General features: G+C 40.5%; 1 protein-coding gene across 1 annotated transcript in view; it reads left to right on the top strand.

Moving 5' to 3' along the window:
• EDEM2 (ER degradation enhancing alpha-mannosidase like protein 2) overlaps positions 1-10,570 on the top strand; it is a 28,673-nt gene extending 18,103 nt beyond the window's left edge. The window contains exons 9-11 of the mRNA XM_069548394.1: positions 3,453-3,597; positions 7,116-7,237; positions 10,011-10,570. Of these exons, the coding sequence (XP_069404495.1) occupies positions 3,453-3,597; positions 7,116-7,237; positions 10,011-10,511 (768 nt within the window). The 3' untranslated portion in view covers positions 10,512-10,570. The remainder of the gene's footprint in view (positions 1-3,452; positions 3,598-7,115; positions 7,238-10,010) is intronic.
• Positions 10,571-18,101: the final 7,531 nt, after the last annotated feature.

Here is an 18,101-nt window from a genome sequence, read left to right as displayed (position 1 = left end):
CATTTATAGCTTACAATTTTTGATGATTATTAACCTGAAAGCAGCTTAATTGGAGGTTCATTTCTGAATGAGATTTTTGGGGCTCTTTAAAATTTTAAGTAGTTCATGTATTTGTGCCTGAAGAATGTTGTTGTTTTAGTTGCTCAGTCATGTCCGACTCTTTTGCAACCCAAATGTGCTGAAACGGGGCACAGTTACACATCAACTTTATTCCTGCTTTTCACTTTTTTTTAGATATAAGTGCCAAGGAGCCTGAGCACATAAATAAGTAGATGGAGATGGAAGGAGTTTGATAATTGCAGTATCATTCAGTTCTTTGAAATCATTGCATTAATAGATTGAACTGTATAAAATTGCCAGCATTCAACCATTTTTTGACCTGAAGAAGTAGCAATATTATATTGTTCAAAGACAATCACATAATCTGTCATCAAAAATTATTTTTAATGATGTCTCTGCTGACAACTTGACCAGTTCCTCTCTCCATTTTTTGAAAGCAAAGAATTCAAAGCCATCTGATTTGCAGAAGGATTTGTTACCCAGTGGTTAGAGTCATTCATTTTTCTTAACACCTAAGCTAATATTTTTTGGTTTTGTTTTTCATTACACTAATATTTTAAATTTAACCTAGTTGAGTGTTCAGTGTTCCGCAGTAAGGTTGGAGATTGTTGAGGGGTGCACCTTGCTTTTGTCAAGTGGTAGAAGGACAGTTGTGAAAGAGACAGAATGGGTAGCCTGCCTTTGTGTTGGTGATACATTTTAGAAAAGTTGAGGATCTGGAAATCTAGTTCCTTAAAACCGTTTGTGACTACATTCCCCTTAAAAAACCTGCTTGTACCAGCCAGCCATATAACTGATCACACCTATTGACTTTGCATGATTTTATTTCTGTGCATATTTTCCAAGAAAATAATTGATCAGGGAAAGATGCAACTCATACATGGGTATTTCTAGCAGCAAAGTTTATGACAAAGAAAAACTGGAAATGATCCAAATGTCTCGTAATGAGAGAAAAATAAATGATTGTATTTTTTTTTCCTTTTTTTAAATTGTGGCAAAATTCACACAACATAAAATTTACCATCTTAATCCTTTTAAGTGTACAGTTCAATGGAATTTATATTCATGTTGTTATGCAGACCACCATCCATCCCCATAACTCTTTTCATCTTGTAAAACTAAAACTCTACACCTTTTAAACACTAACTCTCCATTCTGTCTTTCCCAAGCCTCTTGACAACCAGCATTATAACTTCTATCTTTACGATATTGACTACTCCAGGTATCATATCAGTGGAATCACATGGTATTTGTTTTCTTGTGACTGGCTTATTTCATTTAGCATAATGTCAAGTTTCATGCTTGTAACGTATATCAGAATTTCCTTCTTTTTTAGGCTGAATAATATGCCTTTGTGAGTATATATCACACTTCACCATCCTAGTTTGTATAGGATTTGTGTGCTTTGTGTGTTGCACTTTTCCTGCTTTGAGAAAGGTTTCTGGGGTTATTTCTCTGTGAGGTTATAATAACACTAATAGCTAACATTTAGTTGACAGTTTGGTACATAGAGGTGATAAATATTTATGAAAGAATGATTTATGTGTTGGGCATTTTACACAGAACCATCATAGCCCATTGAGGTGATGTTCTATAGATGAAGAAAGGAGGACATTAAATTTGTTCATATCCTCAACAGATATTTGGGTGCCTTCACAAAGTTCATAGAGAGCGAAACACAAAGAAAAACTTAAACAAATTCATAAAATAATAAGTTGCAATTAAGGAAACAAATAAGAGGCTAAAAGAAAGAATATTAGATGGGGACTTACTTTAGATAAGGAGGACTCTCAGAAGTGGTGATGCTGAAGCTGATATGTGAAGAAGTAGGGGTGGGGGTGATGTTCCAGGCAGAGGAAACATGATGTGTGAAGGTCTTGGAGGCAGGAAGGAGTCGGGTGTTTATCAGAGACAAAAGCAGGATGGCCACAGTCCAAGGAAGGAAAAGAACAGTTAATGGAAAGTCAGCAGTGGCCAGATTGCACAGGGCCTTGAGCGCCACGGTGGCATCTTGACCTTATGCTGAGTCTGGTCAGCATAAGCCTCTGAGTAAGACAGTTACTCTGGCTGTACTGGGGAGAGTGGACTAGAGAAGACAAGTCAGAACCAGTCAGTGAGGAGGCCTTTGAGGTCATCCCAGTGCAAGATGCTAGTGAACAAGTGGTGGCTCTGGAGATAAGTAGAGAAAAATCTTGATGTTTCAGAGAGAGGGAATTGATGGGTGTTGCTGGTAGAATGGATGTAAGGGTTGGGGAACAAGGAAGAGCCAAGGATGACCCCCAAAGTGGAATCAGTGGAAGTGCCAATTACTGAAAAGGGAGAGAGGTGAGAATAGAGAGGCAAATTTGTGAGAGAGTAAGGGAACCAAGAATTTAGCCTGGAAAACATTATTTGTTCTATTCCTGAGACATCCAGTGGAGATGTCAGGAAGGTCAGCTGCTTCCCTGTGGACAGAAGGACAGAGTCGCTCAGTCGTGTCCGACTCTTTGCAACCCCATGGACTGTAGCCTATCAGGCTCCTCCGTCCATGGAATTTTCCGGGCAAGAGTGCTGGAGCGGATTGCCATTTCCTTCTCCAGGGGATCTTCCTGACCCAGGAATCGAACCCGGGTCTCCCACATTACAGGCAGACACTTTACCGTCTGAGCCACCAGGGAAGCCCCTAATTCCGGAAATGTATCTTACAGATACATTCACATGTTTGAGGTGACATAAGTACAGGGTTATTTGTTGTAGCACTGATTATTATAGCAAACAGCAGAAGATTGGAAGCAAGTCAACTATCAATAAGGAGCTAATTAAATTGTGCTCCAAGCAGTGGAATACTATGCAACTGTATAAACAGGCGGAGCAAGATGTACTTACTTGGAAAAATTGAGATGTATTGTTAAATGAATAAAGGAAACCGCAGAAGAGTATACTGAGTAAGCTGTATTTCATGTAGGGGAAGTAATATATACTTATACACCTTTGCTTATGTTACAAACTAATGCAAAATGATTACTTGCTGGGGTGTAGGGTAGGAGTGAAACTTGGTATAATCAATCTTTTTCTTATTAGAATTTCAAATCAGATGGCTGACTTACCTATTTAACTATTAGTAGCCAGTATTGACTGAGCACGTACTGGTGGGCAGGGGACTTTGTATACACCCTGTGTCCCTTACAGCAGAATAAAATATACATTATAATTGCACATTGTACATGAGACTCAGAGAAGTTAAGTATCTGATTTGAGGTTGCGCAGTGAGTAAATGGCCAACTCAGGGTTTGATCACAGGTCTTGAGCTCCAAAGCCTTTGCCTCCTCTTTCCCCCGAGGGTGTGTATGAGGTTCGGTATGTGGGTTTCCTGCCTCGTGGCTGCTTTCCTGACAACCAATTCTCTCCTGCAGAGCCTCATTGGGGACATTGACAATGCCATGAGGACCTTCCTCAACTACTACACCGTCTGGAAGCAGTTTGGGGGGCTCCCAGAATTCTACAACATTCCTCAGGGATATACAGTGGAGAAGCGAGAGGGCTACCCGCTTCGGCCAGGTAAGCAGCATCTCTGGCCCATGGCCAGCTCACAGCCTCCAATTCTCCGAACCCCAAGCCCTCAATATCTCTATGAGGTTCCATGCCTCACAAATGCTCACAGCTCCATTTTTTACCCCCATCTGCTTCTTCCAGTGACTCTGGGTAGTCTTCTTGCTAGGAATTCTATATCCCTTTTATTTTCAAAGAAGGAAATGGAAGCCTGGTTGGTTGCAATGGCTTCCCCAAGGCTGTTAGGTGTAGGAGCTAGGACTGGAACCCAGGTCTCCTCATTACATCTTATGCTCTTTCAAACTTGGACAAGTGAGTGAGATGGATAAAGCCAGGTTGATGCCTTTTGAGTTCCTGCCATTGGGATTTTGGACGCATAGGCAATCTTAATCATAAGTCAATGGGTCAGGTCAGATAAACTGTGCATCTGTGGAATGTTGGGACTTTAGGAATGGACTTCAGGAGTGAATCATCTCTTGTCCTCCACCTCCTCATTTGCAGCTCAGTCCTCAAGACGTAGAGAAGGAAGGGCTCACACGCTTGATAACTCTCTTACGTTCTTTTCCAGCTCCGATCTTCTGATTCACTGAAAGTTAAACATTACAAGGAGGGGAAAGGAAAGGGGGGCAGAGGAAGGAAGCTGAGTCAGCACACAGTCACCCCCCCACCCCAAAATAGCTTATGTTCCCATTGTTTTTGACTCTTCCCACCTGAATGCCTTTTAGCTGTGGGATGGGCCTTCTAGTGGCTTCTGCCCATTCTGCCCTTCTTTACCCCACTTCCTTCCTCCTCTGACCTGCTAATCTTCTCAATCATTGTTGTAGGAATCTTGGAGAAGCAACAGAAATGGCAATAAAACAGCAACTGGAAAGAGCAAATTAGTCATTTTTGACTCCTTGGAGGCTTCTGTTTTTACTATTGCTCATGCATTTATTCTCATAGCTTTTTTTTTTTCTCTTAAAGAGAAAATGGTCAGATTGTATTGATGCCATGTAACTAATAAATAGGATGAAGACAGAGTTTGGGACTAAATGTGAGACCTAGGCTTGTGCATTCTCAAAGATAGAGAGAACCTGAGAGGTCTCCTAATCCAGTGGCCCCAACCTTTTTGGCACCATGCATCAGTTTCGTGGAAGACAATTCTTCCATAGACCAAGGTTGGGGGAGGGATGATTTGGGGACGATTCAAGTGTATTACATTTATTGTGCACTTTATTCTATTATTATTACATCGGGTCCACCTCAGATCATTGGGCATTAGATCCCAGAGGTTGGGGACTCCTGTTCTAATTGATATCCCCCTGCAATGGCCCTACCATGTAGTTATCTCGTGTCTTTGTTCGGTTACCAACAATGACAGGAGGCTCACTACTTACGGAGGCAATGTGTTTTGTTTGCAGGATAGGCTGGCAGGAAGGCTCAGCAGAAAGGAAGGCACCGCAGCCAGGAATCCACAAATGCCTTAGACCAGTCACTCTTCCTACCCCAAACAATAGCAAATGGGAGATGAGGGACTCTTCTATAATTAGGTTGGCCAGTGCCGATGCCCTGGTGCATGCTTCTGACCAGCAGTGTTGGAGCACAGAACCTAGCCTAAAAGCCTCTTAAGGCCTTCACCTTCATCTAAGTCCAAGTCCAAACCTTGGGCTCTCACCCTCTTCTAGAGAGTTGACCAGATACACCCGAAATTAAAGCAATCACTAGCAGACGCAGGCCTATGTGTGAGGAAGAGAAAACAAGAAACAAGATGCTTGAGCCAGATGGCTGCGAGAAGCATAAGGGGAGGCTTCCCACTAGGGCACCATCTTTTCCATCTCTGAACACACACAGTGTGTTCATCTACCAGTAAATGTACCCCCATCTATGCTTAGAATATGAGCAATTAGATTAGTAAGTGTCCACGAGCCTGTGGGTTAAAGGGAGGGAGAAGTAAGAGAACACTGGGGAGATTGGCTGCGGTATTTTCTCCCAAAATGAGAAACAGATGGGACTTCCCTGGCCGTCCAGTGGTTAGGACTCTGTACTTCCAATGCAGGAAACCTGGGTTTGATCCCAGGTCAGGGAACTAGGATCCCACATGCTGTGTGGCACGGCTTAAAAAAAAAGAAATTGAATATAAAATTCTGATGTCTTCTCAACTCTGCCAAAATGAAATGGAATAATAATTCTTATTGAAACAAAATCTATAAAAGCCAATGTGTTTAATTCCTTGAATTACACATGAAAATGCCCAAGGGACTTCCCTGGTGGTCCAGTGGTTAAGACTGTGCGTTTACATGATGGGGGCACAGATTTGATCTCTGGTCAGGAAACTGAGATCCTGCATGCCATGGCCAGAAAAAAAAAAAAAAAACAGAAATAGAATTTACAGTAATAAATCATTAGGGAAAAAAGTACTCATCAGGAGTCAGGAGGAAATAGGAAGTAGAACATGAGGAGGAGATGCTGGTGTAGGGAGAGGAGAAGAGTTCTTTCCCATCCAAGTAAAGACAGGTGAAGAAGTAGCAAAGTCTGTGGAGCTGTAGCTTCCTTCTACCCACCAGGCCCACCCCAGAAGTCACATCTTTCTTTTCCGAAACAGCCTTCTAGATATCTGAAAGCAACAAACACATTGTGCTGGGTTTTCTTTTCTCCAGATAAATAGTCCCATTCAGTCCAGCTCCTGTTGGCTAGTTGGCTAATATTCATCTTATGATGGGGCTCATGTCTGAATGTCAGATTCCAATTGTGTAGAACAAGGCAAGACTGTTGCCTTGTTCTGGGCACAGTGAACTGATGGCTGCATCTTTGCTAGATTGTAAGTTGATTCTTGAATATCTTAACCTTCATCTTTTTGCCCATCCCATCTTGGAAAGGGCCTTATAATGACAGACTCATACTCTTTGAAGCTTTAGGATCAGGTTAGGCTGTAAGTGGCAGAGAAAAAATAGTAGCTTAATTAAAATAGAAGTTTATTTTGGGGGGACTTCCCTAGTGGTCCAGTGGTTAAGACTCCTTGCTTCTATTGCAAGGGGCCTGGGTTCAATCCCTGGTGGGGAAACTAAGATGTCATACCATGTGGTCAAAAGAAAAACAGGAAATTTAATGTATTCTCTGATTTTCCGGCCTTATGTGGTACTCTTTGGTGTCAGGGACCTTAATCCCACACCTGCCTGCTGGGAATAGTTGTTAATCCAGAGAGCCTTGTACTTGAGTAAAGTTAGCGATTCTGTTACTAAGGAAGAAGGAGGGAATAGATATTGGGAGGTGGGCAGCAGCCCTTGCCCCCTTCCCCATCCCAGAAACTGGCTGCCTGTCTCTCCCTTGGGATGGGAATCCATGATCCATTTTAATGCTGGTCTCTACTAAGCCTCAGATTGTGGGTGGATTGACTCTGAAGATTCAATTTGAAGGAGTTGCCCCCATTCCCCCTTGTTGGGACCCTGTGGACACAGTAAGGAGGGGAGGAGTCTCTCGCTGCTCCAGGCAGGCTCCCAGCCTTCCCTGCCCAGCCACTGGTTGAGAAGGGTCCACTTTGAACTTTGCAGAACTCATTGAGAGTGCCATGTACCTCTACCGTGCCACGGGGGATCCCACTCTCTTAGAACTTGGAAGAGATGCTGTGGAATCCATCGAGAAAATCAGCAAGGTGGAGTGTGGATTTGCCACAGTAAGTATTTCCATGGGCCCAAGAATTGGGAAATCTCTCCCCCTGCCGCTAAAGAGCCTCTGGAATATTAACACTGGAAGGACTCTTAAAGGTGTAAGTAGTGTCTTTATTTTATAGATGGGGAGGCTGAGGAACAGAAGCTGAGCCTGGCTAAAGGTCACAGAGCAGGTAGAGGTGGAGCTAGGACTCGTTCCCAGGGGTCTAGACTCCCTACCCTTGGCCTTCTCACTACTTCAGAGACCCTCTAGCTATCTGAATAGGCTACTTTGCAAAGAATTGTTTTGTGAAACATTTTGTGAAAAGGCCTATAAAATGGACTTTAGAAGGGAATTATAGTCCCATAGCCTTATTTGCAGGGAAGCCTGATGGCTCAGCAGTAAAGAATCCGCCTGCAATGCAGAAGACACAGGAGATGCGGGTTTAATCCCTGGGTCAGGAAGATCCCCTGGAGGAGAAAATAGCAACCCACTCCTGTCTTCTTGCCTGGAAAAATTCCCATAGACAGAGGAGTCTGGCTGCCTGCAGTCCATGGGGTCACAAAGAGTTGGACATGATGGAGCAGCTAAGCACACATGCGCACACACACGTACACAGCCTCATTTGCGGGCTTCCCTGGTGGCTCAGTAGTAAAGAATCCCTCTGCCAAACAGGAGATGTGGGTTCAGTTCCTGAGTTGGGAAGATCTCCTGGAGAAGGAAATGAGAACCCAGTATTCTTGCCTAGAGAATCCCATGGACAGAGGGGCCTGACTGGCTACAGTCCATGGGGTTGCAGACGAGTTGGATACGACTGAAAAACAACAACGATAAGCCTTATTTGCAAAACCCAAGGATCCTTCATGAAACAGCCTTACTGGTCTCACAGATATTTGCTGAGTGTCTTTCACGGGCCAAGTGCTGTGCTAGACTGAGGATTATAGCAATGAAGAAAGACCAAGCCCCTGAGCTGACATTTTAGTAGGAAAAACAGTGACTGTTTATCTAGGAGACAGAAAGGAGGCCATTGTGGCTGGAGGCGGGTGAGCAAGGGGGAAAGTGGGAAAAGATACGTTCCCAGAAGTAGGCAGGGGCTAGATCACATAGAGCTTTGTATTAGCCATGAGGAAGAGCTGGGATTTCATTCTGCTGGGAACGAGAAGCCCTGGTAGGATTTACAGCAGAGCAGTGATGTGCTATATTTTAGATCACTCTGGCCCCTCTGTGGAGAATGGATTGAAAGGGTCAAGGAGAAGAGCCATATCACATCGTTAGAGGACCCAAGCAGGCAAGATAGAAATAAACAGTGGTTGCAGACATGTAAAAACCAGATGTTGAAGCAAATAGTCTGGAAGGAGATTCAACAAAAAGCCTACAGAGGTTTTTTTTAGGGTATGGAATTAAAAACAAATCAAAAAAACTCTTCAAAAAGTTATAATTGATTATATTCTAGGAGTAAAACATAGATGCATGTTTTTAAAGAGAAGACCTGTATGTGTAGGAGAAATATAAAGCAACGATGTGCTTTAATTTCTAGTATGTTGTATTTTGTGAAAAGCCAAAGTGGATGAGCTCAGTGGGGCCTTAGAACTCTTGACTTATTTCCATGAAAGTGAAGTCTTTTGGAGCCCTGCCAAGGCGAATGATGGGAATAGGCATCTGACTCCTTGGCCTTTGGCAAATAGGACAAAAGAATAATAATTCCTGGTACATCAAGTCCATAATTTAGTCACATTTTTGGGGTATAAAATAGATGTCTACTGAGAACTAGTTTTGTTTAAGAAAATGCATTGCTAATTCTAAAATAAATACTTATTTTAGAAACTAAAATAAATGTAGCAAGTAAACCTACTCATCCCAGACTATAAACTCAGTATGAATTTTTCTTTGTAAAGACTCCTAATCAGTTGTGTACAAGAGCAAAAAACTTGGTAACCATCTTAATGTCCAGTATGTAAATGATGCTACATTTTTACATCATTAAGAAATGTTTGGAGTCACAAAAGGATAGGATAAAGGGGCTAGGATATTGTTGTATCACGTAGGGGAACCAAGAAAGACAGTTCTGATGAGGCAGCATTTGAGCAGAGACCTGCAGGAAGTGAAGGAAGGGTAAGATACCTGAAGGAAGATGGCTCCAGGCTTCAAGAACACCACTGAAAAGAACTGGGCCAGGCATGACCTTGTTCACAGAATAGAAAAGCTGAGTGGCTGAACCTGCAAGAGCCACAGAAAGAGCAGGAAAAAGATGAGGTCAGCAAGGAGCAGGAGCCAGATCAGCAAACACCTGTTAGGCCACGATAAGGACTTTGATTTTAGTTTGTGGGAAATGGGATGTTAACAGAGGGTTTTCTATAGAGGATTGACAGGTAAGACTTAAGATAAAAATATCCTTAGGCATAGCATTTCCCAGGTGGTTCAGTGGTAAAGAATCTGCCTGCCAAGCAGGAGATACAGGTTCAATCCATGAATTGGGAAGATCCCCTGGAGAAGGAAATGGCACTCCAGTATTCTTGCCTGGGAAATCCCATGGACAGAGGAGCCTGGCAGGCTACAGTCCATAGGGTCGCAAAGAGTAGGATACAACTTAGCAATTAAACAACAACAACAAATCCTTTAGGGTAAGAATGGAAGAAGGAAGCCCTGTTGAAAATTGTGATAAGCTTGGTGAGAGATGATGGTAAGTGATTTGCTCAAAGATCCGTAGCCGCCTAGTGGCAGGAAGTCCTGATGGGGTCCCCCAACCCTTTCTCCTGCTCTGATGCTAGTCTGACTTACTTCCTTCTTCCACATGGCAGATCAAAGATCTGCGGGACCACAAGCTTGACAACCGCATGGAGTCTTTCTTCTTGGCCGAGACTGTGAAATACCTCTACCTGCTGTTTGATCCGGACAACTTTATCCACAACAATGGCTCCACCTTCGATGCGGTGATCACCCCCTACGGGGAGTGCGTCTTGGGGGCCGGGGGTTATATCTTCAACACAGAAGCGCACCCCATCGACCCCGCTGCCCTGCACTGTTGCCGGAGGCTGAAGGAAGAACAGTGGGAAGTAGAAGATTTGATGAGGGAATTTTACTCTCTCAAACGGAAAAGGTCGAGATTTCAGAAGAAAACTATGAGCTCAGGGCCATGGGAACCCCCATCAAGGCCCGGAACATTCTCCTCCCCTGAAAACCATGAGCAGGCAAGGGAAAAGAAGCCTGCCAAGCAGAAAATCCCACTTCTCAGCTGCCCTAGTCAGCCTTTTACCTCGAAGCTGGCATTACTGGGACAGGTTTTCCTAGATTCCTCATAACCACTGGATGATATTTTGTTTTTTAAACTAAACTCTAACAATAAATCTGCTTTTGATGATCATGGTTTTCTATTTTACAAATTGGGTTGTTTCTCATGAGATTTCATTCAAAGATAGGGTGCACAACTAAAAACAGTTGCAAATCTAGTTTTTCTCTTATGGATGGAGAAATAGCTGAACATAAAGTTAGCCAGCTTCAAAGACCCCAGGGCTTGATATTTGAATCTCCTTTCCTTTCAAGGTTCCCATTTTCTGGAGGGTGTTGTAAATATATTCCTTTTTGGGGAGGTGGAGGGAGATATTTTCATTTTTTATTTTTTTTAATTGAAGTATAACTGACTTATAATACTCTATAAATTCCATAAGGCTTATATAATATAGAGCTATATAAGAACTATACTGTATGTACAATATAGTAAATACTTTTATACATTATAAAATGATCACCACAAAAAGCCTAGTTACCATCTGTCACCATACTAAGTTATTACAGTATTATTGACTGTATTCCTTGTGCTATATATTACATCCCCATGACTTACTTATAACTGGAATTTTGTACCTCTTAATTTCTGTCATCTATTTTAGTCTCCCCCCCACCCCTCCTCCCCCATGGCAAACACCAGTTTGTTCTCTGTGTCTATGAGTCTGTTTCTGTTATATTTGTTCATTTGTTTTGTTTTTAGGTTCCACATATAAGTGAAATCACATGGTATTTATCTTTTTCTGACATTTCATTTAGCATAATACTGTCTAGGTCCATTCATATTTTTACAAAGGGCAAGATTTTATTCTTTTGTGTGACTGATACTTGTGTGTGTGTATATATATATATATATACACACACATACACACACACACCACATCTTTATCCATTCATCTGTTGATGGACATTTAGGTTGCTTCTATATCTTGACTATTCTAAGTAATGCTGCATTGAGTATAGGCATGCATATCAGCATGTATATATCTTTTCAAATTAGCATTTTTATTTTCTTCAAATAAATACCCAGAAATGGAATTGCTAGATCTTAAGGGAGTTCTATTTTTAATTTTTTGAGAAATCTTTCATACTGTTTTCCACAGTGGCTACATCAATTTACATTCCCACCAACAGTATACAGGGGTTTCCTTTTCCTCACATCCTCGCTCACATTTATTTGTTGTCTTTTTGATGATAGCCATTCTGACAGGTATGAGGGAATATCTCATTGTGTTTTGATTTGCGTTTCCTGATGATTAGTGATGCTGAGCATCTTTTCATGTGTTTGTGTGTTATCGATATGTCTTCTTTAGAAAAATGCCTATTTATGTCTTCTATCCATCTTTTAATTGGGTTGTTTTCTTGCTGTTGAGTTGATGTTGGATAATTAATCCCTTTTCAGATATATCATTTGCAAATATCTTCTCCCATTCAGTAGACAGCCTTTTCATTTTGTTGATAGTTTCCTTCTCTGTACAAAAGCTTTTTAGTTTGATATAATTCCCCCCCCGCCTTTTTTTTTGGCTTTTGTTTCCCTTGCCTGAGACATAGCCAAAAAAATATTGTTAAAACCAATATCAAAGAGCATACTATGCTTTCTTCTAGGAGTTTTATGGTTTCTAGAAGGCAGTGGCACCCCACTCCAGTACTCTTGCTTGGAAAATCCCATGGACGGAGGAGCCTGGTGGGCTGCAGTCCATGGGGTCGCGAAGAGTTGGACACGACTGAGCGACTTCCCTTTCACTTTTCACTTTCATGCATTGGAGAAGGAAATGGCAACCTATTCCAGTGTTCTTGTCTGAAGAATCCCAGGGATGGGGGAATCTGGTGGGCTTCCATCCATGGGGTCGCACAGAGTCGGACATGACTGAAGCGGCTTAGCAGCAGCAGCAGTCTTATGTTTATATGGTATGATAAAGTTCACATTATTTCTAATAGTTTTTTGGTGGTATCTTTATAATTTTCTATAAATAGATTCTATATCATGTCATCAGTGAACAGTGACAGTTTTGCTTCTTCTTTTCCAACTTGTATTCCCTTTGGTTGTCTGATTGCTGTGGCTAGAACTTCTGATACTATGTTGAATAAAAGTGGCAAGAGTGGGCATCCTTGCCTTTTTCCTTATCTTAGAGGAAATGCTTTCAGCTTTTCATCACTGAGTATGATATTGATGATAGATTTGTCATATATGGCCTTTATTATGTTGAGATATGTTCTATCTGTACCCACTTTAAGAGTCTTTGTCATAAGTGGATGTTGAATATTTTTTGATAGGCAAGAAATAGACTTATTAATGTAGGACCCTATGAAGGATACAAATAGGCAGGCAAGAGGGCTCTACCCCAAGAACTAAGTGGGCCACATTTTTATAATCAAAGGAGAAGTGGGGAGAGGGAGAAGACCACCTTATTCGTCTTCCTTTGTAAAGATGTTTTAGGAAAATGACGCACAAGAGGGTGGTCATGTCCCAGGTCTCAGGGTAAGTTCCTGGGACAGGCCACCAAGTGAGGTCCTTGGCTTCACACAGGAAAGAATTCAAGAGTGAGCCATAGTGAAGTGAAAGAGATACACACTCTATAGACAGGATATAGTCCCTCTCAAAAGACGAGAGAAACCCTGGGAGAAACACACCCCACAGACAGATTGTGGGCAGTCTTAGAAAGTGAGAGCCGCCAGAGAGGTGTTGAATTTTGTCAAACACATTTCCTGCATCTATTGAGATCATCATATGGTTCTATTTTTCAATTTGTTAATGTGTATCACACTGATTTATGGATATTGGGCCATTTCTGGGATAAATTCCACTTCATCATGGTGTATGAACTTTTAGTAAGATCTGACTGAAAGTTGGGGAGATGACAGCATCTAGAAACTAACAGCTACCATTAGCTATGGCTGCTCATAGAACCACAACCCACCCCACTCATTATTCAGAGCTTCTTTGTGGCCAAGGCTAACTCACCTCCACACTCTGGGATACCCTTGATCATCAGTCAACATACTGGATCTAGACCAGAGAGAAGAAGGAAAGTCCTTTCCTAAATCCTATTCTCTTCCCCAATTTACAGAGTGGCAATTTTAAAATTAAAGTATAATTGACTTACAATATTATACTATTTAGGTATACAACAGAGTGATTTAATATTTTTAGGAGTACCACATAATGATTTGATACTTTTATACATCACAAAGTGATCACCAAAGAAAATTGTATTTTTCAGGAATTTATTAGCATGAAGTTGTTCTTTCTTATCCCTGATACTACTTACCTGTGCCCTGATTAGTCTTGCCAGAGATTTTAAATTTTATTATTCGTTCTTCAAGAACAAACTTTTGACTTGGTTATTACTGTTAATTGTTATGTTTATTTTCTACTGTTCTAATGTTGGCTTTTATTATTTTCTTTTTAAAAAATTCATTCACATTTTATTACTAATCAGGTACTTTATTTTTTTATTGAAATGTAATTTACAGTATGATACGAGTTTCAAGTGTACAGCATAGTGATTCAGTATTTTTTATTGTTTTCTTCCTCCTACTTTCTTTGAGTGATTCTGATGAGGTTGTCTATCACTGTGGCATAACCTCGTGTGAGGGTATCTTCATTTGCTCCTCTGGAGGTCCGCTCCACCTTCTCTCCCCGACGAGGGTGGATTGTTCTCTACTCTTGTGGTCCTGTATGAACTACACCAATGGGTTCACATTTTCCCTGGCTTCTACTTGGGTTCAGTCAGTGGGGTGTCTGGGCGGGAGATTGGCAAAAGGAAGTAGAATGAGGTCATGATATTTATTCCCATGGCTTTTTTCCAGCAGGGGTGCTTCAGGCTAGCTAGTCTCTCAGTTGAAGGTCACTGTTTCTCTCAGCTTCTTTTCAGGTGATGGTAACCTTTCTATTCCCTTGTTCTTTCAGGCTTGGTAATGGTAATGGCTATGCTAGTACTAGCCCCAGATTACTACGCTATCCCTTGAGGTTCTCTTATACTCTGCCCATATACCTTTGTAAATAGTCTTTTTACTAAACCCTCCTCTCATCTTTCTAATTTGAGTGAGCTGTATCTTTCCTCTCAGGTGCCTAACTGTTATATCTAGAGACCATTCCGACTGGTACATGTTTTTAATTTAAAGTCTAAAGTTAACTGTTCTTTTTATACTTCTCCCAAATAAGAGAAAAACATTAGATTAACAAGGTTGCAGGATATAAGATCAATATACAAAAATCGATTTACTTCTATATATTTGCAATTAAAATATAGAAATGAAATTAAACATTTCCACTTATAACAGCATAAAAGAAAATTATTTGGGAGTAAATTTAACAGAAATACAAGAAGATTTGTACACTGAAAACTACAAAACATTGTTAAAAGTTTAAAGACCTAAGTAAGTGGGAAAATATTTCCATTTTCATGGGTTAAAAGACATAATATTGTTAAGATGGCATTTGTACCAAAATTAGTCTACAGATTCAATGGAATCTCTATCAAAACTCAGTTGCCTTTTTTAGAGAATTGGACAAGCTGATCTTAAAAGTTATATAGAAAGTCAAGGGACCCGGAATAGTCAATACAATCTTAAAAAAGAACAAAGCTGGAGGATTCACTCATGATTTTAAAACTTACTACAAAGGTACAATAGAAAGTGTGGTGCTGGCATAAGGGTAGACATATAAATTAATGGAATAGAACTGAGAATACAGAAATAAACCTTCATGGTCAACTGATTTTTGAAAAAGGTGCCAAGGCAATCCAGTGGGTGACATTTTTAACAAATTATGCTGGCACAACTGGATATCTACTTGCATAAAAAAGATTTTGTACCACTATTTAATACCATATAAAAAACTAACTCTGTGAATCAAAGACCTAAATAGGAGCTAAAACTATAAAATTCTTTGGGGAAAACATAAATTTTTGTGACCTTGGATTAGGCAGTGGCTTCTTAGAAGACACCTTAAAGCACATGTAAACAAAGAAAAACAGATAAATTGGATTTTCTAAAAATTAAAAACTCTGTGCTTCAAAGGATACTATAACTAAAATGAAAAGACAGCCTACAGAATGGGAGAAAATATTTGCAAATCAAATAGCTGGTGAGGGTTTCATATCTGGAATATATAAAGAACTTTTACAACTCAACAGTAAAAACAGTGCAATGAAAAAATGGGCAAAGGAGACAGACATTTCTCCAAAGAAGTAAACAGATGGCCAACAAGCACATGAAAAGATATTTAACATCATTAGTCGTTAAGGAAATGCAAATCGAAGCCACAATGAGATTCCACTTCATGCCCACTAGGACATGGCGTCTTAGTCTATTTGGGCTGCTATAACAAGTTACCACAAACTAATTTGAAGTTAGTTATGAATGAAAGTGTGGGAGAATTTTTCATTTTTGGCAACATTGCCATAACTTTCAACTGAGTTTTGGTTAGGAATTTGCAGTGTGGTTTTTTCAGACGGTTCATAATAAGGAATATCTCGAACATGTGAAAAATGTAGCATTTTTACTGAAATAGTTCAAATTGTTCTTAAATGGACTGTTTTCATGCTACAAAAATTGAGAATGAGAAGGTGAAAATGTAGGAAGAATGAATAGTGATATTGGGGAAAGTACTTAACATTAGTTAGCAGACAATGGCTTTATTTGTGTCTCATTAAGAAGAAAGGGTAGGGACTTCCTTGGTGGCTCAGTGGTAAACAATCCACTTGCCAGCGCAGGAGACGCGGGTTGGATCCCTGGTCTGAGAAGATCCCACATGCCTTGGAGCAACTAAACCTGTGTGCCACAACTGTGCTCTGAAGCCTCCGGAAACTGCAACTGCGGAGCCCTTGCGCCACAACCACTGGAGCCCGCATGCCCTGGAGCCGGTGCTCCACAAGAAAAGCCACTGCAATTAGAAGCCGTTGCACCACATCTAGAGAGTAGCCCCCACTCTCTGCAGCTAGAGAAAAGCCCACACATCAGGGAAGACCCAGGACAGCCAAAAAAAAGGGTAAGTTTAGTAAGATAGTATTTTAAAAATATGACTTTATCAAATGTACAAAACCAAAAGTGACATATACTAACGCATTATTTGTAATGATACTCTTGCCAATGAAAACATCAATAAGCCAGCAATATTAAAAAGATGCACTGGAGAAGGAAATGGCAACCCACTCCAGTGTTCCTGCCTGGAGAATCCCAGGGACGGGGGAGCCTGGTGGGCTGCCGTCTATGAGGTCGCACAGAGTTGGACACGACTGAAGTGACTTAGTAGTAGTAGTAGTATTAAAAAAGATACTTGGAAACATGACATGCTGAATCAGTCCCTTGAATATTTTCAAAAAAAAGAAAAGTATATATAATGTGATGGGACAGATTTTTCTGAGCCATAATGTAGCTATCAATGAGAAATCCTTATTATCATTGTATTGGATTGTATATTCGGTGCCAAAAGGGAAAACTGCTCACAAAGCTCCTGAAAAAATAAGAAACTGTTCTTCTGGCATATATATATTTTGCTTTTGTTTTTCTTCCAGTTTTATTGAGATATAAATTGACACACGACACTGTATAATGACTTGATTTACATAACATTATGAAATGATTTTCACAATAAGTTTAGTGAACATCCATCATCTCATATAGATACAAAATTAAAGAAATAGAAAAAAAAATTTCCTCATGATGAGAACCCTTATGATTTATTCTCTTAACTTTCATATATATAGTAGTGTTAATTATATTTATTATGTTGTGTATTACATCCCTAGTATCTATTTACCTTATAACTGAAAGTTTATACCTCTTGACTACGTTCATCCAATTCCCAGCCCCCTCCCCCTGCCTCTAGTACCATAAATCTGATCTCTTTTTCTGAGTTTCTTTTTGAAGTACAACTGACCTGTGTACACTGTGTTAGTTCCTGTTACACAACATAGTAATTCGATATTTTTAGACATTGCAAAATGGTCACCTCAATAAGTCTAGTTACAGTCTGTCCCTGTAAAAGACATTACATAACTATTTATTTTATTAAAAAACTTATTTTGGCCTTGCTGCATGGCATGCAGGCTCTTAGTTCCTGGACCAGGGATTGAACCCACGTCTCCTGCATTTGAAGCACAAGGTCTTAACCACTGGACTGCTAGGGAAGTCCCCATAATTATTGACTGTATTCCCCACACTGGACATTTCATACCCTTGACTCATTTCTTTTGTAACTTGAATTCTGGAACTCTTAATCGCTTCCATCTCTTTCCTCGCCGACCCCTGACTCCCTTCCCCTCTGCAACCACCTGGTTGTTCTCTGTATCTCACTGTGTCTGTTTTGTTATGTTGCTTTGTTTCGGTTTTTAGATTCCACATATAAGTAAAATCATAGAGCATTTTTCTTTCTCTGACTTACTTCACTTAGCATATACCTTCTAGGTTCATCCAAGTTGTCACAAATGGCAATATGTCATTCTTTTTTGTGGCTGGGTAATATATATTTATACCACATACTCTATCCATTCAGCTATTGATAGGCACTTGGGTTGCTTCCATATCTTGGCTGTTGTAAATAATGCTACAGTGACCACAGGAGTGCATATCTTTTTTAATTAGTGTTTTTATTTTCTTTGGAT

The sequence above is a fragment of the Ovis canadensis genome, chromosome 13, assembly GCF_042477335.2.
Source record: "Ovis canadensis isolate MfBH-ARS-UI-01 breed Bighorn chromosome 13, ARS-UI_OviCan_v2, whole genome shotgun sequence".
NCBI lineage: Eukaryota > Metazoa > Chordata > Mammalia > Artiodactyla > Bovidae > Ovis > Ovis canadensis.
This window is presented reverse-complemented; position numbering and strand designations above follow the sequence as displayed.